Source organism: Micropterus salmoides, unplaced genomic scaffold, assembly GCF_014851395.1.
Source record: "Micropterus salmoides isolate LMB-PRFRI ecotype aquatic unplaced genomic scaffold, ASM1485139v1 Ms_hic_scaffold_6, whole genome shotgun sequence".
Taxonomy (NCBI): Eukaryota; Metazoa; Chordata; class Actinopteri; order Centrarchiformes; family Centrarchidae; genus Micropterus; species Micropterus salmoides.
The window spans coordinates 33,164,966-33,191,326 of NW_024044348.1; the positions used below are offsets into that span (position 1 = coordinate 33,164,966).

Consider the following 26,361-nt stretch of genomic DNA (forward strand, 5'->3'; position numbering starts at 1 on the left):
TGTCTACCTTTGCGCACTCTGCCCCTGTACTTACTGCGCATGAAAATGTGGGTTGGGGGAGTGGCTTTGGTTGGATACTTTTAAAATCTAGCCATCTCTTGATGGTTTCCCCAACATCGCCTACAGCTTTAACTGTAATTGCAAAAGATAGACACAACAGGAACAAGTGTGCTGTGTGAAGATATCTGATTTTTGGATTTTCCAAATTTGTGCAAAATGAAGCTTCCATTAACAGCATCCAAAGATGCTTATGGCTCTACTTTGAAATAGTGCAGAAAAAAAGCAGCAATGACAGTGCCAAAAAAGAGGCAACTTATTTTAAAGAATTTATTTATAAAAATAAAAATATTAATCACTCTCACATAAATAATCTTATGGACCCTCCAAAATCAATCTAAATCATCCCAGCAAGCGCAGGACCTCAACACAACCCAAGCTAAATGCATCAGCTCTTGTTCATAGACCTCTATCCCCACTACTCTGTTTTCTCTTCTTTTGTATTTGCATTGCTAAGCTGTTGCCAGCGCTTGTCATTTTGTTTCATAAGTGATAGCAATTACTATTCCGCTGCCCGAGATCAAAGAGACACCAAAAGGAGGTTTTTAGACAGGAGAAAACACCAAACGCTGCTTCCCCGCTTCTGTTTACACCGATAGAGGCTGAGGTCTAGGAGGCTGAGTGGTTGTGACTGACAGAATGGGAATACACCTCCTGTTTTTTATCCAGGAGAAAGGGGACATGGAGAGGAGAGGAGAGGAGAGGAGAGGAGAGGTCTTTACAAAGGGCACACTGTCCCATTAACCAGGAGGCTCCCTCCTGCTTACACTGAATTATTCACATTACTGATTCTTCTTCAGGTCTGGGAAAGCTGGAAGCATTGAACCAAGAAACAATTACTTTAATCATAATGAGACAGCGGGGCCTTGACTTCAAATAATGAGCCTCTTTGAGACATTCTCTTTGCTAAAGAGAAAAATTGTATCTGTCCACGTCATGTATCGTATATGTTCCCACACCAGCAATTTCTCAAAAATACTGCAAAGTGGCCTGTTTGATCAAAGTTTAGAAATACAAAAATGCTGAGTTGTGGTCACCCCAAAACATACTCTTTAAGCCACTGTGTGCAGAAGGAAAAACAATCAAACTTTGGTGTCCCCCACATGCATTAAACAAAACTAAGAGCCTACAGCCATGCTAGCAGTTTTATCAGGCTATATTTAGACCAGAGGTCACCAATAGGCGGACCGCGGCCCGGATCCGGACCCAGCAGCCATATTGTCTGGACCCGTACATACAGCCGATCTATTATTGAGAATGCGCACAATGTCAATTCTGACATGATGATGTTTCAGAGGTGCAGGGTTCATCATCCTGGTTTAGCATTTGCTAATTACCACTAAACACGCAAGGGATCATATTTATGTTCACATGGTTCTGTGCTCCCAGGATCCAATGCAAAGATAGTCTCCTTACAATGTTAGTTACCAACACAAAGTACAGCTGATGGGAAGTCATTAGTTCTGCTGACATAAACCAAAGCAGTGGACAAAGAAAAATGTTGACCTGATGATGGTACTAGAAAAATTAAGGATTTGCCAACAATGTTACAATTGACCCTAAGGGCATGAATGTCTGTACAAAATTTCATGGCAATCCATGCAATAGTTTTTGAGATGTTTCAGTATGGACCAAAAAGGTGGATCAAAGACCAAGTAATGCTGTTAGGGTGGCTAAATATATACTTTGGTAAACACGTTGTTACCCTATTTAAAAATATGTTAATAATCACATAAAAAAAGGCTTTAACTTGTCCAGCTTGTTAAACTATTGCACAGGCGTGGACACGTTTTATGGTCAAACGGTGAACCTTAAAGCACTGCGATTCGTATTTTCCAATTTCAGGCTATTTTAAGGAAGAAACCTGCAGGCGTCAGATATTAATTAGTTCGTGATAAAATGCACATTTTCACACCATAAGTCATCTAACTGAGCTATGAACCAGCTACTCCTCAGACAAGAATTTGTATGGTTTCTTGATCCAACATTTCAGCTGATAAGCGTCTGTGTGGTTTCAATAGGTAACCACATGTGACGCCAATAACAATTTGTGGTGAAGTCCAGCATCTCAATTAGATTTAATAGTCATGCTTTTTTTCTGGTGCACAAAGCCCTTTAGATTCAGCTTACATGACAGGTGTATTATTTCCAACGAAGAGTTGTTTGCAATGCTGATGATGTAGTTGAGCGACGATGTAGGAGACTCTAAATAAGGGCATGAGCTAATAACCTTAAATGTAAATTAAAATGTTGTTACCCTGGTCATGATACTTGTACTTGTATTGTGGGATTAATCTGCTGCATGGTGACAAGCCCAGTACAACAATGTGCTTCGCCTCCCCTCTCCTCCCCGGACAATTCTCCCTGACACTCAGAGGACAGCTTCCTGGCCCTCCTCCTCTCACTGTAATGGAGGTCGGATGCTGCTTTTCCGCATTTCTGCCCACATTAGCATCTCTAGTTAATTGGCACCATTTGCTCAATGGCATCGCTTTAGTTTGTAAATTACTTTTACAATTGTCACTAATTATCAAGCTTGATGAGTGGAATTGGTGCGACTGGTCCCCAGTGGAGCAGAAAAACAACAGGCGAAGGAAGGATTAAGACTCTGGGGGCTACAAGAAGAGCTGGCTAGTTGAGAAATACAGTAGCACTATACGCTAATCATTACATACAGATGGTGCTACTGTAGCCCTGCCTCTCTCTGCTGCATGGTTGATGAACTATTGATGCACTTTGGCTGCATCCTCAAGAGAGACAGTTTAAATTCAAGTTTGTTTTCTTCACTCTCATATTAATTTGTTTGTTACATGAAATTGTTTGCTGAGAAGCTGGTTGAGATAATTTTATGTAACACATCTGTAGCAACTAATGTACAAAAGAGAAAGCCTAAAATCTATCTAAAATGGCTTCCACTCCAAGCACAGCATGCCAAGCCCGTAAGATGTCTTTACCACAGATATACAGAACAATTGAGTTGCTACGCCTGTCAAGCTTTCCATTCCCAAAGCAAAATGCTGGAAATGATTACTTGAAAGTCAGAGGTAAGTAGAAGCAGCTTCTCATTTCTTGCTGGCAATTGTCAATTTTGTCGACTGAATGACAACTGTCGCTAGCAATTTATCCACAGCTAACTATAACTTTTTAAAGTTTCCAGCTATGTTTTATGTCCCAGGTACAAAGCCAGCCTCCTCACAAGCTGATGATCCATAGAAGACATGGAAAGAAAGAAACAGCATTGGTCTTGTATTAGCCTATGGTGTAGATTTTCAAACAGCATGTTTCACTTCTAATCTTAAATGATGAGTAGGTCTACTAGTGTTGTGAACTAGCGAACATAACTTTATCTTGGGTAACGTTTGCTGGGGTTGCTAAAAAATTCACCTCCCCAAATCCAGTAAAGCAGGACTGTAGCCACATCCAGGACCAGGTTCATTACAGTGAAGAAATGTCAAAAAGTGGATTTGCTGGTCATATCTTGTAACTACATAAAAGAATGTAGTAGACCATTGCCTTGGATATACTGCTGGTAGGTAGCAAACTTGTTAGCTGAACATGCTAATTACATTACAGCAGACAGTTTAATCCATTCCATGCACTTTTGCTTTTGTATTTTTCGGTTGGAGAAACCACTGTCCAAACTCTGTATATACATAGCACTCTAACTGCAGCATCATGCATTGAAAAGCCGAAGCTTGACAGGCCTGCAGTGGCTAGTTATGGTTGCTAAGCTAGTGTATGATTAGAAAATCACAGTTTAAGGGTGGGTTTACCAAACAGTCAGTTCTGTTTGTTAGTATGTCCTAATGTTTTGGCTTGATAGTCTCTGATCTAGGGCTGGACGATTTCAACTAAAATCAAAATCACAATTATTTAACATTTCACCTCGATTAATTATTGAACGATTACATTGTTTTTAAATGTTGGTTTTTGCAGTTGTTTTTTTTGCCCTCATATTTCACGGACAATGTTGGCACTGTAAATATGCTCAACTATTAATGTTGGGTTTATTTATTCACAGATTTCACAAATCCATTATCTTAATGTTAATTAATAAGGTGAGGTTGATGCGCACATTACAGAGACATGGTTCCCATATATTCGGCGCATCGTCGCTGCTGAATTATGACCACTGCTACCAAACTTTCACTCAATTATTTAATATCAATGTGGAAAAAACGATTTTCACCTGCCCACTCACTTTGCTAGCCTCATCTTTTCATACGTGGCAGGTGCTGTTATAAGAGCAGCGGAGTTAGGTCTTTTAACTGCAGTGCAATGTGTTTGCGTAGCGAGTGAGAGCGAATTGTCAGTCTGGCAGTAAATGTACAGTGTAGCTATACAGTCTATGAGTGTAGGTCACGGTGTGTCCGTTGACGGAAGTTGAACTTCCAGATATGGTTTGTCCCAGAAGACACCGCGCACAAATCGTGATGACGTTAATCTCGGCTCACATACAGTGTAACACCTGTTGTGTTTGCATTCTGCCTTTTTCTGACGTTTCTTTCCTAATGCAAAGCATTTTATTCTTGAGAGGCCAACAACAGAACATTAAATACACTTCTGAGAAGTTTTGAGGTGAGAAATCAACTTTGTAGATTTGGCATATCGGCAGTTTTACGAAAATTGACGGTGAATCGAAAATGTGTTCAAACATTTTCGGAGTTGAGAAGCTCCTCAAATGCCGAACATGGTGCCGACAGGTGTCAGCAACGTTACTGGAGGCTGCACAGCAACACAGTGGAGGTTAACCCTATCTGCTAGCCTTGAGGCCGACATGCGCGCTGGAACAAATTATTGGAACAAATAAAATATATTGATTATTATCTTATTTAACGGCTCTTTAAAAAAAAAAGTATAACGGCTCTTTGGCTATGCGCCTCTGAATTTCGGTTTCAATTACTTTTCAATTAATTGTCCAGCCCTACTGTGACCTATGAGAAAGAGTGACACCATGACAAAGTCCAGTGGCAAATCAACAGCAGACTTGAAGCTGCACTGTGGGCTTCACTGCTTATCTCCAGCAGATGACAGAAATACACAGCACAGGGAACATTCACTTCAAAGAAGTCTAATAATTGAGGATGGAGCAGTTATCTGAGGGACTGTTTTGTCTGTCTTGTCAGTATGAGCTAGACAGTCCAGCCTTCTGAAAGGCCAGACAATTTGCGCTCCAAATGTCATGTTGCGAGAAGGCAAACATGCCCTGGTGGAAGAAGGCCAGGGAGAGACAAAAGCCCAGGTTAAAGATGTGCCAGGCCTTATCATACAATTACTCTGCCACAAAGCTACTGAGAGTACAAACAATATATTTGCTGCTATACTTTGTCCTACTGGAATATGCAGAAGATAAATAGGCACATTCTGCAAGGCATTAATCATTGATTAAAAAATGTTTTGCTTTTCTTGTTTTGCTTTTTTCCCCCCTCGCAGTGTGGAGGAAATTGGATTTTGCCCTCTGGCACAGCAGCAGGATGAGATTGTGGGCTGCAGTAGCGTGGATCTTATCTTAGCTGCAGCATTGGTCCAGAACATATTGCTGCCCCTCTCTCAGTGGAATTAGGCTTCATCTCTGTTCTACTGTTGACAGAGCAAAGGTACTGGACACATACATATAAACCATATCCTGTCTCTCTTCCTCCATTTCTCTCTTTGTTTGCACACACTGTACCTATCCACATTCAAATGTGTGTGTGTGTGTGCGTGTGTGTGTGTGCAGGGGGTGGGAGGGGTTGATATATAAATCTAAGTGATGCCAGCTCTCCCATGACCCAGAAAGTGCCTATTGCTGTGGTCGACATGAAGATACTCTTAAATCAGAGCTTGGTCCCTGGAGGTGGTATTAAATCAAGTGTGCCCCCCCCCCTCCCCCCCTCCGCCCATCCCCCCCCTCCCCCCCTCCGCCCATCCCCCCCCACACACACACACTTACATATAAATGCATCTTTAGACTTATACATATAATCTGTAGACTGTAGTAATTATTCAAATGTTCTGGGCTGTTTAAACCTGTGACCAACCTTACATGTGTCAGGACTGGAGAGATTTGCTTTAGAGACCATCAGCTGCCTCTGGGTAAAAAGCATTGAACCTACTACAGTGAAATGTTCATTCAACAATCACACTTGAGAGTCAGCAGAGTAGCCAGTTTAGCCATTAACTAAAACACAGCTGAGCCAGCCTGTCAGAGCTCCCTTAACACCTCTTCCTGCTCTCTTCACCCTCCCTCCTCCTGTCCTCCCTTTCGTTGTTCCTTGCATCCTTTCCTACCTCACAACTCCTCCTCTCTGTTTCCTCTCCATGCGTAAAGAACATGCTGTGCTCAGCAGACTCCATTGTGCTGTAGCGTTGTTAGCCTGTTAGCCTGTTTGTTTAGCTCATCATCATCACGCTCCCCTGGGTTACATGAAGTTTATCTCCCTGCCAGTTAGCTGCCATGAAGCCCAAACACAGAAATAAAGCCACTTTGCCAAGCAGCTGAAACACAATATTACAGCTACAATACGATATTACAGCACCTATTAGATTTGGCTCTCAAAAGCATGGTAAACGGAATGGAAAGATGGAAACTCTTCTGGGAATGTGTTTTTATTAAAGAATGACTGCTGAATAGGCATGACTATAATGGAGGGAGAAGACGTTCCTGTAACATGAAGCTCAAGGTTTCTGTTCTACAAACAAACTGGGCTTTTTTTAATGAAAAATTATAGGTATAAGTACAATCAAAGGCAAACTTGTGGCACAAGCACATGGGGGTTTTCTCATTAGATTTTGGTGAAAGGAAAAAATTGGTTCAGCATTAAAAAATCTGGAAGTAGCATGAATGCACTTACAGCAGGAGGAATGCAATGTCTTCAGGTGGGACATGCTTGATTAATGGGTCAACAGGGAAATATCCAGAGATGGATTGATTTATAAACACATCTGAATATACCTTCTATAGTCCACATGACTGTGTGGAATGGCACACTAATAATGCACAAAAAGTACAGAAGTTGTGCACTTATTTAAACTAGACAGGAAATAAGAAGAACACAACTGACAAGCAGCTGTGGATGACATTACTAATCCAGATATTGCCTTGCTTGCATTAGAAGTTGAATCTCAATGTTAATAATGCTTAAAACTTGCACTAAATAAAACAATTACATTAGTGTAAAAGGGATATCTAAAGGGGCAATATGTAGTTTTCAGTGGCCACTAGCAGTGCAGTTTTTAGATTGCAACCAGGTGTGTGCTCAAAGTCGTGCTCGAACTCATAAGCGAGCATACGGGAGACAGCTTCACACAACATGCCACTGCAATGTAACAGAAATATTTTTATCAGTTTGAGGTTGACATAATCCATGCTTGTACTTGGTTATATTTCAAAGACATTTAGCCGATGTGATACATCGGCGTTAGCTCGCCTGCTTGCTTATTTGTTTATCTTTCACCGGAGCCTCAGCAATGTCAGCTTGCTGAGGGGCGGCGGCTGAGGCTCAGGAGGTAGAGCGGGTTGCCCGTTAATTGGAAGGTTGGCGGTTCAATCCCCGGCTCCTTCAGGCTGCATGTCGAAGTATCCTTGGGCAAGATACTGAACCCCGAATTGCCTCTGGTGGCTGGTGGCTGTTCCACCAGTGTATGAATGTGTGTGAATGGTGAATGCAGATGTAGTGTAAAAGCGCTTTCAGTGGTCGAAAAGACTAGAAAGCCGCTATACAAGTACAGAGCATTTACATAGCTACATATTGGATGATAACGGTTAGTGATTAGAACTTTGATTGTTGTCACATGTTATAACAGTTAGACTGCAGTAACATTACTGTAGTGAATTGTAAAACCACAATGATTATAAATTGAACGTTACGAAGTAAACAGCAGCAGATCCATGCCTACGATCACGGGCTGCCCCTGCCTTACATCACTGTTGGCTAAACAAATCGTTCCACATTTGCATCATTTGCAAATTACATCATTTCTCGCGGGCTAAAATCAACACAGAATAGTAATATGGGTCGCCATTTGTGGTTAACGTGGAAAGCCATAGAACTGTAGTATTTTGCACCGAATAACATTAACAACTGGCTAGCCGGCAAGCTAATGTTATCTAACTTGATGCCTTTATGATGTTTTCTGTGTTTTCACTAGACATCGATTTGATTCTCGTTTAGCCTGGCAAGATTCGGCATATAAAACTTTACTGCTGGTTTTGATTCTTACGTGGAGTTTGTGTTGGGAGTCTGTGCTGTGCTGGGGGACGGTCGTTTTGTGGTGTTAGTGGACTGCATTTTGTTAGCTGCGGTGTTGTGCTCTGGAGCAAGCATGCGGATTCCTTAACATAAGAAGCAGAATTAATGGCTGAGAACACGAGTGTTCTTCATTTCTGAGTGAGGCTACAGCCCGTTGACAAATAGACAAAAAAAAATTGTTTATTGATATGTGATTTCATTAAAACTACATATAGCCCGATTAACCAATATGAAAGAGGTTTATGAGTGTGTGTGTCTTCACTAATCAAAATGCTTGCACAAAATTAGTGTTCAGACCGACAGTAGCACAGCCCTCTCATTCTTTTAAATGGAACCAGTGTGGCAACGTAGCAAAGGTACCAACGCAGGGGGGGTCACTAAAACAAAGAAAATTTTTAATCCTGAATAAACTTTTTTGCTGCAACGCAATGTAATGTCACAAGGCAAGATGTTATGCTGACCAATCACATACATGCAAGCTTCACTGGTGGATTACTTTGTAACATGAATGTCGTATTTGTACAGTTTACCTCCCGATTGTTGTGAGAAAAGTTAAAATAGTTGCTGCCATGACAAGTTTCCATATTTATAAAATCTTGTCTGTGAGTATTACAAACCGTTCTGTAGTGTTTTGGCATCTGAAGCCTTTAAATGCATCGATCTGTTACTCAAGCTGGTCGTATTTCAGTGTTTCACCAGTACTGTAAACATCACGGCCCGTGCAGCCCATGGTTGACTCACTGAAAGTATACATGTGCAGGTAAAAACTGTTTTCTCATGCTCCTCTCCACAGACAGCTCAGAGTCCAGTTCCAGCAACAGAACGAGTTGAGTATCAGCTGAAAATGGCCCCCTTGAAGAACACTTCAGCAGGGCAAACAAGGTAGACCTCCCCAACATCGTAAACTGCTCTGGATCAATCAAACAAAAATGGTGCTATTGAGCTAGCAAGATGTACAACCTGCAGAGTGTATTCATACATTAAACCCCCTATAAACACATAAAGTGACAATCTGCCAGGAGAGAGAGAGAGAGAGTGATTGGTGCAGTGACTGGGAGCACAAGAAGCAACATCCTGATGCCATCTGGCTGCATCTGATCATCAGCAGCGACACCCGTTTAGCTGCTGTTCCTGAGCATCACAGCTCTTAATGCACAGTTGAACTCCAGACTCGTCTGCACTCATTAAGTGTTAAGGTGTCACAGAGATGAAGAGGATAAAAAATCTAGTGACCCACAAGACTGTGACCTGTAAAATTGACATAATCTGCTCCCTTTGAGGAGCCAGTAATGACCTCTCATCGCAGTGTGACACACTCTCCATCTTCATTTCACACCCTCTTAGAGCAGCACAGATGGCCTTGGCATTTCCTTAACAGCCTCCGAAGTCGTTCGAAAGCCAGGCTGCAAATCTTAGGCATCTCCTGTTGCTGCTCGCTGGAAAATATTGGAAAACATATGGAGATGCCTGAAATACACACAATCTTTGAAGGCTCACAGGTAAAAAGCTGTACACCACTCGACCAAGTCCATCAGAATGGTCAAGAACAATGTTAACACAAAGCGGTAACCGTTTACCTTCCTCACATATTCGCTCCCCATCTATTTTGCAAAATTGTGTACTAACAATGCTTTTCCACAGGTTAATAAAGAGGTTAATCAGGTGGGACAAGGCCACTGTAAAATGCTACAAAACCAGCCATGCAGGATCATTCGTCTTGCCTCAGAAGTGTCAGCTACTGCAGCTCCCTGCTCTTTAATTCATTCAAATTAATTTTGTTTTAATTGTTTTATCCTCGGTGCTCACTAACTCTATTAGTGTGGAAAGAGGGAGGGAGAAAGCGAGAGAAGCAGACGAGATGATAGAGAGACATATGGAAAGAAAGGTAGAGGAAGGGAGAGAGAGAGAGACAAATAGAGGAAGAGAGCAGAGAGAGACAGGGACACTGGGATTCATGGAGGTTCACTTTGCATGTGTGTGTTCTGTGTGCATGTGTGTGTGTGTGTGTGTGTATGCTTCTATGAATAATTAATCCCCTAGTTGTGATTACACAACAATTACTCTCTGGAGCTAAAACTTTAACCATCCTTATGAAAGATGAAGGCTTTCTCTCTACCTATAACACAGAGGCTGCAGTCTGCCAGTCCCAGAGGTGTGTTAATACAAACTGGGGAGAGGCTCATGGGAAAATAGGGAGATCGGAAGTGCTGCAGATGGGAGGACAGCTCCATATTTAACAGAAGGAAGGTTGCCTGATCGTGAGGAGTTCAGGCTCACTGGGCTACTGCAGCCAGATGTGCTGGATACAGTTCATCTGGAACTGCAGCTTATGCCCAGTAATAAAACAGTGATTTTTTTTTCTTCCAAGATCTTTAGAAATGTTTTTCACAAGAAAAAGCAGAAACTATGAAATAGAATTTATTTTTAATATTTTTAATACTTTCCCCTAATACTTTGGTGACCTCTTTCTAGGGGGCCTTTGGAGGTCTTGACCGCCAATTGTAGACTATGGTTAATTTGAAATATTAGAACTATTAGAACAAGCTAATATGACTTATATATTTATTGTCTATGTCTAGCACCTAATCACCATAGCAAATTCCTCATACGTGGCATTACAAATTTTAATTACAAATCTGGTATGTATATGTGTATATACACTGCTCAAAAAAATAAAGGGAATACTTAAACAACACAATGTAACTCCAAGTCAATCACACTCCTGTGAAATCAAACTGTCCACTTAGGAAGCAACACTGATTGACAATCAATTTCACATGCTGTTGTGCAAATGGAATAGACAACAGGTGGAAATTATAGGCAATTAGCAAGACACCCCCAATAAAGGAGTGGTTCTGCAGGTGGTGACCACAGACCACTTCTCAGTTCCTATGCTTCCTGGCTGATGTTTTGGTCACTTTTGAATGCTGGCGGTGCTTTCACTCTAGTGGTAGCATGAGATAGAGTCTACAACCCACACAAGTGGCTCAGGTAGTGCAGCTCATCCAGGATGGCACATCAGTGCAAGCTGTGGCAAGAAGGTTTGCTGTGTCTGTCAGCGTAGTGTCCAGAGCATGGAGGCGCTGCCAGGAGACAGGCCAGTACATCAGGAGACGTGGAGGAGGCCGTAGGAGGGCAACAACCCAGCAGCAGGACCGCTAACCTCCGCCTTTGTGCAAGGAGGAGCAGGAGGAGCACTGCCAGAGCCCTGCAAAATGACCTCCAGCACAAATGTGCATGTTTCTGCTCAAACGGTCAGAAACAGACTCCATGAGGGTGGTATGAGGGCCCGACGTCCACAGGTGGGGGTTGTGCTTACAGCCCACCACAGACTGTCCAGGAGTTGGTGGATGCTTTAGTCCAGGTCTGGGAGGAGATCCCTCAGGAGACCATCCGCCACCTCATCAGGAGCCCAGGCGTTGTAGGGAGGTCAAACAGGCACGTGGAGGCCACACACACTACTGAGCCTCATTTTGACATGTTTTAAGGACATTACATCAAAGTTGGATCGGCCTGTAGTGTGGTTTTCCACTTTGATTTTGAGTGTGACTCCAAATCCAGACCTCCATGGGTTGATAGATTTGATTTCCATTGATAATTTTTGTTTGATTTTGTTGTCAGCACATTCAGATATGTAAAGAAAGGAGTATTTAATGAGATTATTTCATTCATTCAGATCTAGGATGTGTTATTTTAGTGTTCCCTTTATTTTTGTGAGCAGTGTATATACACACACACACATATATATATATATATATATATATATATATATATATATATATATATATATATATATATATATATATATATATATATATATATATATACACACTATATATAGAAGTATTATATTATTATATTATTATGTCTCATCATCATGGATTCAGCAAAGAAATTAATTTCAATTCAGTAGCTTGTACTTTGTATCTGTCAGTATAAAAGAATCACAGTCCCATCCAGCGTAGGAGTGAGCATGCGGCACCCTACATTTGTCTGTTACATAATATGAGCTGTTTGCTGGGCCTGTGGCTAAAATTCACACTGAATTAACTAGTGGTTGGAAAGGGAGCTAAAAAAACCTTCACAGCATGCTTTTTTTTCATCTTAAAAAAAAATTAGGCAGGAATATTAGACCCTGAAAATCACCTCCCCACCTCTGAGTGGATGCTCTCTCGTGTGGCATATTAAGCAAAGCATCACCCTACACCAGTAGAACATCCAAACTGGAGTCATGCCAAAGGTTTCTGGAGGGGAACAAAGGGCTGAAATGTGGAGCTGGAGGTTTATGACTGAGCTCTTCATTCAGCCTGTTTCTGGGGCCAGTTTTACAGTGCAGGTTACTGTCTCTCCAGTCAGTTAGCTGGTAGCTGAGTTGTTGTTATAGCCTGCAGCACTTATGGAAGGAAAGTTTCTATAGCTCTCCAATTTGGGCCAGGCTTTCATTTATATTTTTTAGCCACACCCAGGCTGTAACATGGTTCTTTTAATGGTAACAACAAGGGCAGCACTTTAAAACACCTCCTGCTTACAGTGTATAGCCAACAGGGAACAGTCAATGTGAGGAGTGCTGTCCAAGCTGAGTTCACTGTACTCCAAGAGGGCTGTCTGGTGAGTCCCTTAATGTTCATTAACTTGAAAGAAACTCATCAGCACTATACCGCGCAAGTCTATTTCAAGGCCTCATGTAAATTGCTGAAAAATATGAGTGCAATAATCATTAGCAAAGTCCTCCAGGATCGGGAATATACTGTATGGTTGGGAGGTTGAATGAAAGTTCAAGGCAGAAATAAATGTGTTTATGATTACTTATGGAGCTGATAGGCATTCTCTTACCTCTCTCTCAAAAAACGGTAATATTGCATGAGCGCATCTCTATCCAGTCTGTACCGACCACGTGATTTACATGGTGAAGCAGCATCTCAGTGGTTAGAGAGGCGTTTCAATTCCAGTCACAGAGATCTAGGCAGGAAGTTAATTTCCCCCTTGTTGGCCGACTGTCACTGTGAATTTAGGCAAACCCAGGTCCTCAAAAGAAATATGGCCAACAGTAAATGGCTGACAAAAGATTGTGGGTGCTCTGTGCAGGATAAATATTAATATAAATGAGGTGCCAACATGGGCTAAATAAAGGTTTTCAAAAAGTGTGAAAACTCAAAAATGACTAAGCATTGTGCTCACTTAAACAATACTATTATACTTGATTGGACTAGCATCAGAACAAAAGCACTGAGATGTTTAGATTCACACTACATGCAGCACTTGTGGAGTTTTCCAGATCAATACTAATTGAAACATCGAAATGTAGAGGTTGTCCCTGATGCATTTTCACGGACCCATTGTTCAGCTGCAACTCTGCCTCTCAAATGCTTTAGAGTGTAACTACATTTGTGTTCATTAAAAGACACAATGCTTCAGTCTCTCGCACAGATAGCTCTTGTAACTTCCCATGGCTGAAAAAAGGAGCAAACATGATATTTTCTGAACAAATCCCCTTGGGGACGGAGCCAAATTGTGCAGGAGTTCAGAAAGCCTGCGGTAGAAAATTGTGGTTTCTTCCTCTACTCCTACATCTGGATTCTGCCATCTCCTGAAATTTTAAAGATCCTATATTAAGCTATTGGTAAACTCAGAAGGCCGAGGACAACCTTCTTGACCACTGATAGCAAAGACTTAAAAAGGAAGAAGCTTCCAAACACCCAGTCAAAGTGCATTCAACAAGACCACTCTGCCAGCCAGGCTTTTTACTGGGAGTTACTTTATAATGCGTCGCACAGCAGAGCAGTGAACAGCTCTGCAGAAAGACACCAAGAGGACAGAAGGCACTTAGCTATTAGAAGTCTTGTGCTCACAGTCCGAAGTCCATAATAAAATGCAACAAAAAATAGAAATCCTATTTGTACCAGGAACACCATGTCCTCAGCAACAACCCTAGGACACCCTGCACTCTGTATGCATCCAGGGACAGACAGCACCACAGCCAAACTCCCAGGGAAGGCTCTCGTGCAAGTTCTAAGTGAGATAAATAAGTAAATAGCCCCTTTTACGTATTTTCATTTTCTATGCAAGGTGCAAAAAGAACTATGGAAATACATGTGAGATCATGCTGTGGCTGAGAGGTTGCAAGCAGGATCCAAATCCTTTAAGGATTCACTAAAAGCATTGGTGGTCTCAGAGATGTGACGACAGAGACTTCCTGAAAACTGCCTTCTTTGCTGGGACGAGATATTACAAGAAATCTTTTTTTTTTAAAGAGAAAATGCCTGTTGCTGTTTTCTTGGAAGTCCCCATCTGCTGCTTGTGTTCAGAAGAATGAATTATAGCCAATTAAGATGGCTGGCGCTGTAGCAACTGAGCAAAGGGTAAACACCATTTGCGCAGGAAAGACAAGAGGTTTGTGATGTGTATCTCTCTGCCTCTGTTGATGACGCACGGTATTGTGCTTTGATGTTTTAAATTAGAAAACCTAAATGAAGATGGAAAATGTTTATAAAATGTCCTCTAGGTGGATTTTTTAAAGTTGTGTTTTGAGAAGCAGATAATTTTCTTTTCAAATGTATTTTAAACAATTATGCAGTGAATCAGTTCAAAGGGGGCCTAAAATGTCTCTACAACACCTATATCCAGAAGAAGGAAAGCCAAATATTTTTTCTTCCCTACAAAGTCTCCATCTGCACACGATTAGTAAGCGTGTTGATGTGTTGGCACTTTTGTGCCCTCTGTGATTTAGTGTGGATTTACACTTTCAGTTGTTTTTTTGTTTTTTGATTTAGAAATAACCATGGTTGTTTCAGAATCATTAATAAGTAAACTGCTCTTTGTTATTGTCACATAATATATTTGTATAAAACTGACTAGACTTGAGTGAGTTAATCTTATTTTAAATTATTTACTAGCTTGAAGAGAAATGTTACTTCATATATGACATGATAAGATTATTGTTACTTACAGTTATTTTAATTCAGTCAGTTTTAATGTTTAGCTGGTCGAGGTGGAGCTAATTTTAACTACTGTATCATTTTTATACTCATGTTTTCTGTGTGGAATTGTAATCTGAAAAGTAAGTAAAAACTGCAATATTTGCCTGAAATGTAGTGGAGTAGAAGTAAACATAAATTGTAACTACTTAGGTAAAGTAAAAGTACCTCAAAATTGCACTGTACTGGAATAAAGGTATTTTCCGCCAATGTTGACTGTACTCAGTTTGTAGTTATGGTTTATTCAACGAGAGGTCCAAATTTATGTAAATCACATTTAACTGAAAGTTTTTCTGCTAAATATCTGCTTGACATTTGTATGGACACATAACAAGTGTTTGTCTGCCCGTCTGTCTGTAGAGGGACATGTCTCACTGCTTGGCGGCCGAGTTCACTCTGGCCACTGGAGGCCAAGTGAGGCAGTGATGCAGTAAATGTTGCAGTGTGTGTGTGTGTGTGTGTGTGGGCAGATCATCCCCAGGCCTGGTTCAGGTAATGTAGCAGAGAGGAGGGTAAGCCGCCCTGACACATACGCCTGGATCACAGAGGCTAGCAGCCTGCCGCGGGGTACGGTTTATGTGTGAGTGTGTGTGTGTGTGTGTGTATGTGTGTCAGCGTGTTGGTGGGCATCTGTGTGATTTACCTACATGTCTATCTGAATGTCTAATAACCTGAAAACTGTCAGTGTTGAAGAAGTCAGAATTCTAATCAGAGCGGACTGACCAATGTCTGGTTCACTTCGCACAACACTGCTCCCAAACCTGTGCACTCAGTAACAAAATAGCTAGATGGTTAAATTTGATTAAATGTGAACAGCGTCCCCTCACCTTGACTTACACGTAGCCTCCTACCTGGTCCCTCTAACTTTGCTACATCTGACCCTGACTTCTTGGTGTCTCAGCATTTATAAGTCAGTCATTTGCTTCGGTCAGCATTCTCTGTATTATATTATTAATAGGGTTAAAGACTAAGGGACAAATTCCTTTCTTCACCTAGGGACTTGTGCGCCTTTCCTCTGCATGGTACCAGCTCAACTCGCCTGGACTCTACTTGTTTTTTTTGGTTTTCCATTAGGGAAAAGTTGTAACTGTACCTGCTACTCAGTACTTTTTTTTGTATCACCTCCATCGAGGTTCCAAGCGAGCTAAGGCGATACTAAAACGTGACGTGAAAACACGACAGACTACTGATTTGTCACAGAGAATCATCACTATTCACTGCATCATCATTGTGTGCGCCAGACAGAGGTCAGCAGCAGAAAGTTTTACATTTTACAATTTTCATATGTTATTTCATCACTAAACCCACTTCTGAGAAGTTTTGAGGTGAGAAATCAACTGGGTAGATTCTGAATATTGACAGTTTTACGCAAAGTAATGGCGGAACAAAAATGTGCTTGAAAGTTTTGAATATTTCACAATTTGCATTGAATATTTCGTCGTGGCAGTTGTGTGTGGCATTTCTATGACAACCAGCTACATTGAGGGGTACTATCTCTGGGTACTATCTGCAATGGCAATATTGTATAGCTGCAGTAACGGAGGCTGCAGTTTTAGGACCCCCCCAGTTCTAGGGCTGCAGTTCTTTTGCAACAGCGCCATCTAGTTGATTGGTGGTGGTAATGCACAGCAACCCATAGGAGATTAACCCTGTCTGCTAGCACGTCGGCCATTAGTGCCAATGTGCGCAGCTGTAGGGTTAACCGGTCGACATGCATATAATCTGTTACGATAATGGTTAGGGTTGGTCAAGAGTAACATAGCTAGCTAGCTAGCCAGCCAGCTAGCTGGCAGTATCAAAGTAAAGAAGGGTTCTAAAAATGCAGTTCCGGTCCTAGGATTGTGGCTACAGCTACTGCAGCTACATAGTACTCGACGGCAGGCCAAAACTGAGGCGAGGCGAGTTGAGCTGGTACTGGTAATGGAAAAACTGCATAATTCCTCCAACAGGAACACTGGCCTGCATGGAAACAGGTTGAAAGGGGATCAGCCAAAAAACAAGTGAAGATACAGCACGCGATTAATTGTAGGGCCGCAATTAACGATTATATTCTTCACTGATTAGTCCGTTGAGTTTCAATGCTGATTGATTAATCGTTTAGAAAGTGTCCTTAAATACTGAAAAATGCCCAACACAAGAGTGCAAGGAGACGTTTTCCAAAGTGCTTGTTTTGTCCAAATCCAGTCCAAAACTTATTGATATCCAGATTACTATTATACAATTTTTAGAAAACAGCAAATATTGATAACTAATTGATTAATCAAGTACTTGTTCTAAACCCCAATTAATCAATTGGGTTCACGCTATTTGTGAGTATAGCACATTTTAGCTTAAATGCACCACCTCCACAAATTTAAAAAAAAGCATCCCCCCTCACAGCTCACTCTCCACCTGTCTTAACCAACAACCTTCAGCCATTTTCAGATGTTTTAATGTCCAGATATAACATATATATCTATATAAAACATTTAATGGTTTATATTGACCAAACCATAGTTAGTTATTGTTGGAATAGTTGAAAGATTAACCAAGATGGTTTTGGTAAGATAAATTTTGTTTTGTTTGTCAAGTTTGAATTAAGTGTGTTTTACACGATGACTTAACAAAGCAATTAGTTAAGTGAAATACAGAAACTTGAATTCATTTTTTTTTGTTTGATTAGGAAAATGAAATTACTGTCCCTCAGAACAGTTTCGTTCATCATTTGTCACTTCTTCCTGACATGTTACGTCTGCCTCCGTTTGTTCACAGTATATTTTCAGTCTAAACTCTGCAGTGAAATGTAGCCAAAAATAGCGCCTGTATCATCTGCTCCTTATATAAACACACAGCAGCTGCCAACAACTATTGTGGATGAGCCCCAGAAATACCCAGAATGCATCTCAATGTGGCATTGATTCCCAAGCCCCACTGGGACCCTTAGTTCAAAATGGTTCTATTTCCAAAATTCAGATCTGGGTAAGTTACTGTATTATTATGAAGACAAAACATTTGACAGAGAATGTTCAGAAGAGAATCAGAACACAACCAAGAACACGTTTCAGTTTCTATCTTTTTCGCTCTTGTATTAATAATTTTAAAATGTTGTTTACCCGAACGGCTTAATATTATTTTAGACCTGGTTAAGTTTGTAAGACTTTCTGTTTTTGCAGTCAGTTACAGTTCCTAAAGTCAGGTCTACTAAACCCAATAAATAAAATGGCGAACCCAATAGGTCTTAACACAAAATGTGTGGAAACGTCTGGCCTGGAAGATAAGGAAGGTGACAAAATGATATACATTTTGTTGTATATTGGCTGCACTTACAGCAGCAGGAGTGGGGTACTTTTCTACCAGAACATATAAAAAAGATGACAGGGGAACATAATACTTATTACTGACATGCTGAGTGTCTTTTTCTAAAGAAGCATTATTGATTCCTTGCTGACAAAAATCTGTATGAAAGACACTTCAAAACCCACTGGTATGAATCACAATGTGAAAGATGAGCCTGCTGCTTAGATTGCAAGATGTTTTAGCTGGGAGGTACGTTGACAATATGTTGATCAGTGCAAGAGGTTATCTTCAGTATGAGTCCATTTTCATGCGCACACACACAGGGACGCACGCACACACATGAAAGAAGAACACGAAACACACCTTTGTTCCACTCTCCCAGTGGGGTCATCTTTGACATAGTGCATTCCTTAACCCCTCACCCTAACCTTGACCATCACAACTACATGCCTAACCTTAACCCTACCCCCTAACCTTAACCTTAACACAATTGTAACCTGAACCCTAAAACCACATCCTAACCCTCACAAAGAAGTCTCTACCCATGGAGACCTCGATTTTTGTCCCCACGGTGACCCATCATTTAGTGTGCACTCAGGTTAAGGTCCCCATCGGGATATAAAAACATGAGACACACATATGCAAACACATGCAGACAGGCAAAGTATCTTTCATAAAACCGCAATTACAACCACTTAAACAGAGCTAGAGTATATCAGTCAGAGCTGTAAATGCAAGGCAGCCAGTGGACGGACCTGGCGGTGGGCCTTGAAATGCTAGCAAATCAATTAAATGTAGCTCACGCACGCACGCACACACACGCATATACTCTAGCCACATAAAAGAGGGGGGAAAAAAGAAAAACAGAGTTTTTATTGGATGCCCAGAAACGGTCGGTGATCATCTCCAACAGCCAAAAGAGCCATAGTGATTTAGTGGAGCGAAAATCCATTATGGCTCCATCCAAAGGTAATGACTTCTTCAGGCCTTGCAGCTCATTCTCCAGAACAAGAGTGGGAGGGGATACACACACACACACACACACACACACACACAATGGACAAATCAGGCCTTTGTACAGAACAGTGTGAGGTCCAGAAAGAGTCCAGACTGACATCACCTCTCTTTAGAGTCTTTCATACCTTCAATCACCACAGTGACCATGGAGTCAGCTGCATCTCTATTTAAACTGATCTGGCTTGTGTACAGTACCCACTGTCTGGTGATACAAACCACTACCTGTTAGAACCATGACAGCACTAATGTTGGCGCCTCTTACTTGGTAATCATTAATTACATAACGCTAAGCATTATGGCAACAATACGGTCCACTACACTACGGTCAGGTACATGGTCCACATAACGCTGACCTTAATATAAAAGCTGGGGGGGAAAAATGTATTATCAGCAGAATTATCAGCAGTGGTAAAGGCTCAACCTGATGATTTGCTCAAAAATATGCTATTTTTCTCCTGCAGGTGTAATAAAAAAAAAACGATTTGTTATCTTGAACAAGGCAGCTAAACTCAAATTACCCTGGGAAAAAATGTGAGCCAAGGAAAATGTAGAAAAAACACAAAATGATGAGGTGCCCCTTAGCAAAGTAACATATTGTATGAAGCAGTGAGTGTTCCTGGAGAATCGCGTGGCCCTGCACAGCAATTTATAAAAAAAACACCCTACAGTGTCCGAGAGGACGTTAGACCTTGCCATCAAGGCGATAAATGACTCTCTTCACCGTTCTTGCTTGGAGAGTACTGAAACTGCATTTGAAGCACCCTTATGCTAAGAGTTGAAATAACTCCTACAGTAATGCTGGGTGCTCTGAGCATTAAAACATGTTAAGCTCTCACGGTTGCCGGCATTTTGAAGCTGTGACTCCTTTTATTTGATAGCAAGTGTAAAAATAGGTCAGTGCTGTAACACAGATTCCTGGTAGACCGCGTTTTACATGGTTTTTACAAGGTTGTAGCTGGACATTATAAATATTAAACGACTACATTATGTGTAAAATGCATTGATTATCTACTGTATAAAGGTGCTTTAGTTAAAAAGGAATAAGAACGTTTCTAGCCCAGTATGCATGATTAGCAAGCAGCTGTGGCACCAATTAAATCTTATCCTACATATAAAACAATAAGGGACAAACTGCCTTTGTATCATGGAGTTTATAATGTACTGTATGTGAAGTCTTGCTTTAATTATCTTTTCCTTCTTATGTGGATTTGTGACTTTCGTTTCTTTGTGTCAAACCAGTTTGTGAGCACAGTTTAAATTCATATGACTTGCCATAACATTACAAACACGTCTGTAATGCCTCATTAGCCTCACAGACTCATCCTTGATTAGAGCTTTAGGCCAATGCAATAATTGCCACCCTCTAAATAATTACAGCGGAGAGTTCTTTACCGAGGTAAGTAACGAACTCTAATCCTTTAAAGTAGCTAATTAAAGGGTGGCAGCGGCTAATGCTATTTTTCACCATGCTTATGGTATGAAATGAAGAACATACATGCTTTGAGGTGTTGGGTCATGGCGGCATGTAACAAAGAGAAAAAAAGTGACAAACGTGGGAGGGATCATAAGCTTTAATGCACGCACCTTGTCATGGGACACAGTGGTGCGTATTTTATCAGTCATACACAAGCTCACCCACCAAAAACCACCAAACAAGAGCAGATGACACTACTCAGCCTGCCAACTGATAAAAGCCGTAGCTGTAGATGGTGGGCAAACACTTGAACCTGAACCACAGGACCTGAGCCACTACCGTCCTATACTCTCTACAATGCTCTCTGTTCCTAGATAAGCTCTATGAAGGGCCTCTTCCACAACGCCAACGCCAGAGACAAGCAAAACCTGGAGCTGATACAAAATGAACGCTCAGCATGCACAAAAGCCACATTAATCCTATTGAATTCTTCAGCATGATCGACAGCGCGTAGTCCACTAATTAATTCAGGATCCCTTCTGCCATCGCTCTGCACTGCACACAGTGAATGTATGAGGTGTAGGTCTATGTACAGTGCATAGAGCTCGTTAGCATGCACGCTGTCCTCTAGCATTAATCTAGTTATATGTTTGTGCATGTGTATGACATTTAGGACTCATCTGCCATTAATTAAAACATCAGTGCAAGTGGAGGTTCTGAAAACATGCAGTAAAAAGTAGAACTTCTACAGATGCTGCATATGTACATTTTCTGGTGAACAAAGGTTTTGAAGGGAAGATTAGCTGAAGGAATGGAGTCTGCACAATGATGCAACTGGCAGAAAGGCAACAAACAAAGCTAACTGTCTTCCTGCCTATCTGCTTGTCTGACTATTTGTGTAGACTTACCTTTCATACCGAATTTGGAGCGCCGGCCGTATTTGTTGATGAGAACAAAAAGGACAAGGAGGAGGACGCAAGCAAAGCCGGCCAAACCCACAGCGATGGAAACCTGAGAAAAAGGAGATGTCGCATCAGACTCAGGCAGCGATCAGAGGACTGTGTTCACATCATAATCCTTTCCACATTTCTGCTCACCTTAAATAATCCTCTAGATTGTGACTACTGCTTTCTCAAAGATTAAAGAAGTCTGGAAAAAAGTTAAACACTTGTCTTGACTGTGATGTATTCCTGTTGACAGAATGTAATTTAAATATGATCCTCATCTTCAGCTAGACTTACCTAGTGCAGTTTGGGAAAGAAAATGAGGTGTTGTAGATCCTGTAGGTGCTTATCATCACCTACAGGATTGAATGTTTTCATCTTTAATACAATGTTTAATAATCCGATAAATTGTTTTCTTATCAAATCAAAAAGGAAATAAATAATAAAACAATAAAAACAAAAAACATTTAAATCGCCAAAAAAAATGTTCTACTGGCAGTTCACTAAAGCTCTACCTTGAAGCACAATTGTCCATCAGTTTAACAACACTATAGAGATTTTTAGCGCTGTCACCCGCAAGAAGGTTGTGGGTTCAAACCCCAGTTGCCACCGCCTTTCTCTGCGGAGTTTGCATGTTCTCCCTGTGACTGTGGTTCTCTCCGGGTGCTCCGGCTCTAAATTGTCCTTAGGTGTGAGTGTGAGTGTGACTGGTTGTGTGTGGCCCTGGGATGGATTGGCGACTTGTCCGGGGTGTACCCCGCCTTTCGCCCAATGTCAGCTGGGACTGGCTCCAGCCCCCCCGCGATCCTGACGAAGCGGTTGACGATGGACGGATGTAAGTAGGCTATAAGCTGGAAAAGTAGCCAATTAAAAATAAAAGTAGCCTATACTCAAAGCAGAAAGAAAAATGTCTCATATGACTGTGTTACTATTATATAGTATATATTAAGATTATTATTCCTATTATTCCTCACGCATTAATGTAGTTGGTTGAGTTGAACTATCAGACTGCAATTAATGATTATTTTTATTTTAAACAGCTGATTATTTTCTCCATTAATCGATTCTAATAAATTCTGAAAATAGTGAGAAATGTTGTCACAGTTCCCTAAGTGAGACCTTCACAATGCTTGTTTTGTCAGTCCAAACATCAAACATCAAGTAAAAGCAGATCTTGTACATGAAAAATGACTAATACCAAACAATTACATTTCTGTTAATTAGCCTAACTGGTGTAGTCTACTAGCTGGACTTGTATAAACTATTATTTAATTTAATTTATATCAAAACATCCTATTTTTTAAACTCTTCGTCCATTTCGTGTGTAAAAACCTTACTTTTTTAAATAACTGAAGCTGTTAGATAAGGTAAAAAGTACAATATTTCTCTTTGAGATGTGGTGAAGTAGTAGAAAGTGGCGTGAAAAGAAAATACACAAGTTCAGTACAAATACCTTGTGTACTTAAGTAGCTACAGTACTACTGTTACTGTCCACAACTGGGCTTACCTGAAACTAAGGAAAGGTACTAGAGATATTTTTCTATATTTTAGCTCTGGACAGAAAGCTATTATCCATCATTATGGTGAAAATGGATGGCCTTGAGGCACATGGCTTTAAGTGGGAGCCCCCTACCCCTGTCGTCAAGGCATTAAAATGAGCAACAAAAAATTACAATCCAAAACACCATTCATAAGCTGAAATGTGTAGCCTACTCACACATACAGCTTGGCATACATAAGTAGGTCAAGTTCTGCCATCCTACTATAGGCCTATGTGCACAGCACTGCTGTTCAGTGGGCTCGTTTGGGCCAAATTTCTTATTACTTTTGATACATTTTTATTTTTGAAATAAAAGTATATATATATATATAGTCTTTTATCAGATCTACCTAATGTTGTACTTTCTATTTGCTTGGGTCAGTTATCAACTATTGGTAAAATCTAACTGCTAGTATAAACTTGAGTGAATTGGCTGGGGCCGAGGGGCCGCTGCTGCAAATATTCGAGTGGCTCCTCCTCTAACACGCGTTATCTGATTCCAAACTTTTGATAAAACTTGAGAGTCCTGCTCTCAACGTTATAATTGTAACCTGCATATGCTTTTCTTGCTATGAAATGTAAAATGTCTGCCATCAAGAAACCCTCTACATAATCCCCATATTACGTAACATTTGAAAACAGTACGATACAAACGATAGTGTTCGCATTGTCAACATCATTAGTGTCCAAACATACCACACTGAAAAGTGACTGCAACATTGTTTGGTGTATTGCAATCTTTGTGCCTCAGTGCTGCGTGTCAACACACAGTACAAACCCCTGCAAGGGTCCTTTGACAAATAAGAAGCAGTTATATATTTGTGTTGAAAGACACAGCAGCTCTATGTTCATCTTTAGCAGCTGTTTCATCAACATCATTAAGGAGAAAACTCACCCCAAATGTATCTTCTTCTGGTCGGCTTGAATCACCATCTGATGGCGTCGAAGGAACTGAAACACAAAAACACAAAACAGACATCAGTGGCTGCGAATGAAAATAAAGCTTAAATGACTGTGTTTTACTCCCACCCTAAGTTTCAGTAAACATATACACAAAGCCAAATGGTTTTATGAATGTTTCGTAATAGATCTAATTACTAGTGGAAAAATATTCTTTTGTGCTTTCCTCATTTGTGTGTCTAGGAGTGCTCCATGCTCTTCCATTTAATACATTTTAAATCTCCTGACATGAAATTGCCATCCTTCTAGTAAGTGGATTGACGTAAACAGGAAGAACCTTGTGATGCCCCTGTTTTGTGCCATAACGGCTTGAGACAACGTGAGACAGTGCATTTTTATGTCTAGAGGCTGATGAAAGGCTTTCACTACGAAGTCTGCACAGCCTTGAATGCATACTGAAGTCCGTTACCTGTCACAAGGTCGATAACAAAGCCTTTGCCTTTAGCCAGGCCCAATCCTCAGATGAAAGTAATGAAAAAGTATGTATACTAGTGCTTGTACATACAAAAAGACACCACGACTAATTAAAACAAGCTGCTTTAGAAATACACACACTCATACAAGTAAAAAAACAGAAAAGAGGCTCATACAGCCGAGAGCACCAAATGTTAAATTAGGTCAAATTAAATTAGCTGAAAAATGCAACAACCAACTCAAACTTGACATCTTTATCTTTATCTCTTGACCTGAATTTAAGAACTGGAGCCTGCCGGACTCAGGCCAGGTAACAGAACTATACAGTGGTGCTATTAATGTCTTTTATGATCCTGAAATCCCTTTCTTGATGTTAAAATGCTATCTGTCACACATCTACAAACAAGAGTTTTGGCAAACAGCAGAGGTCTGGGGAGTGTAAGAAGAAGAGGACAGAGATGGAGCCATAAAACGAAATGAGCTGGTGTCAGGGAAACTCCAGTCTGAGGCCTCCAGCCAGGACATCAGAGAGTAATTGTGGGCAAATTAATGGCCACATGGTAGACTTGCTGCCACTGGCTCAGACACACACAGTACACTAAAGTGCATTGCTCTGTGTGCGAGTATGTGTGTGTGTGCCCCTACCATCCCTCCTTCCCAGCCTTCATCCCTCTCTTCTCTTCTCCCTCTGCCCTCCTCTCTCCTCGGCAGCATTAGTATCAGTCAGCCTGTCAGTCTCCCCTCTACGCCTGAACTCCCTCACACACCGCTGCTATAATGTTTCACACTCTCATCACCCGAACACCTTTCCCTCACCTGCCTCACTCCCAGAAGCTGTGTGAGTGTGCGTGTATGTGTGGTGACACGAAGTCGTTGCCTGCCTAATGCAGCTTGCCACACAGTCTGCGTCCATCCGTCTCCATCCCTGGCCATGCTGCAGCGTTATAATCCATGGCTGATTAGAAAGAACGGCCTCACATGGAGATGGAAGAAGACTCTGATGAAGGTCAGAGATCAGACCAGTCCACTTTGTTTAAGCCGTCAACAGTTAGGCTGTCACAACAGCCTGAGGCCAAACCACACATCACACACAGGAGATTTACGAAGCAGTGTGAGAGCGGGCCAAGGCATTGTTCCAGCAATATGACTGCACTTACCGCTTCACAAACATTCACACATCACCAGCTAATAGGGTGGGAAACTAGCTTGTTTACACTGTGGCTGGTTAGTTAGGGGTTAGAAAGGTAGCGTTAAGCATTCTGTGTGGCTGATACAATTTCCATTTAAGAGAAGGGTGTCCTGGGTGTTCATTGCCGGTTCAGTGCCAGCTGGGGGCTTTTGTTGCATGTCATACCCCCTCTCTCTCCTTTCTTTTTCCTTTCTGCTTTAAAAGCAATAGTGCCAAACAAAGACAGAATAACTAAAACTTGACCCTCCCTGAAGTGGTGTGCATGCGGCTATGGAGTGACATTGATACTCTATAAATAAAAGTAAGGAATATATTTAACAGTGTTCATCTCCTCCAACTTAAGCT

General features: G+C 41.2%; 1 protein-coding gene across 4 annotated transcripts in view; it reads right to left on the reverse strand.

The window, feature by feature from the left end:
- Positions 1–26,361, reverse strand: part of ntrk3b (neurotrophic tyrosine kinase, receptor, type 3b) — a 186,780-nt gene that overhangs the window by 63,374 nt on the left and 97,045 nt on the right. For all 4 annotated transcript variants that reach the window (XM_038702148.1, XM_038702145.1, XM_038702144.1 and 1 more), the window contains 2 exons: positions 24,349–24,404; positions 21,878–21,980 (listed from right to left, as the gene is read on the reverse strand). In XM_038702148.1, coding sequence (XP_038558076.1) covers positions 21,878–21,980; positions 24,349–24,404 — 159 coding nt within the window. The remainder of the gene's footprint in view (positions 1–21,877; positions 21,981–24,348; positions 24,405–26,361) is intronic.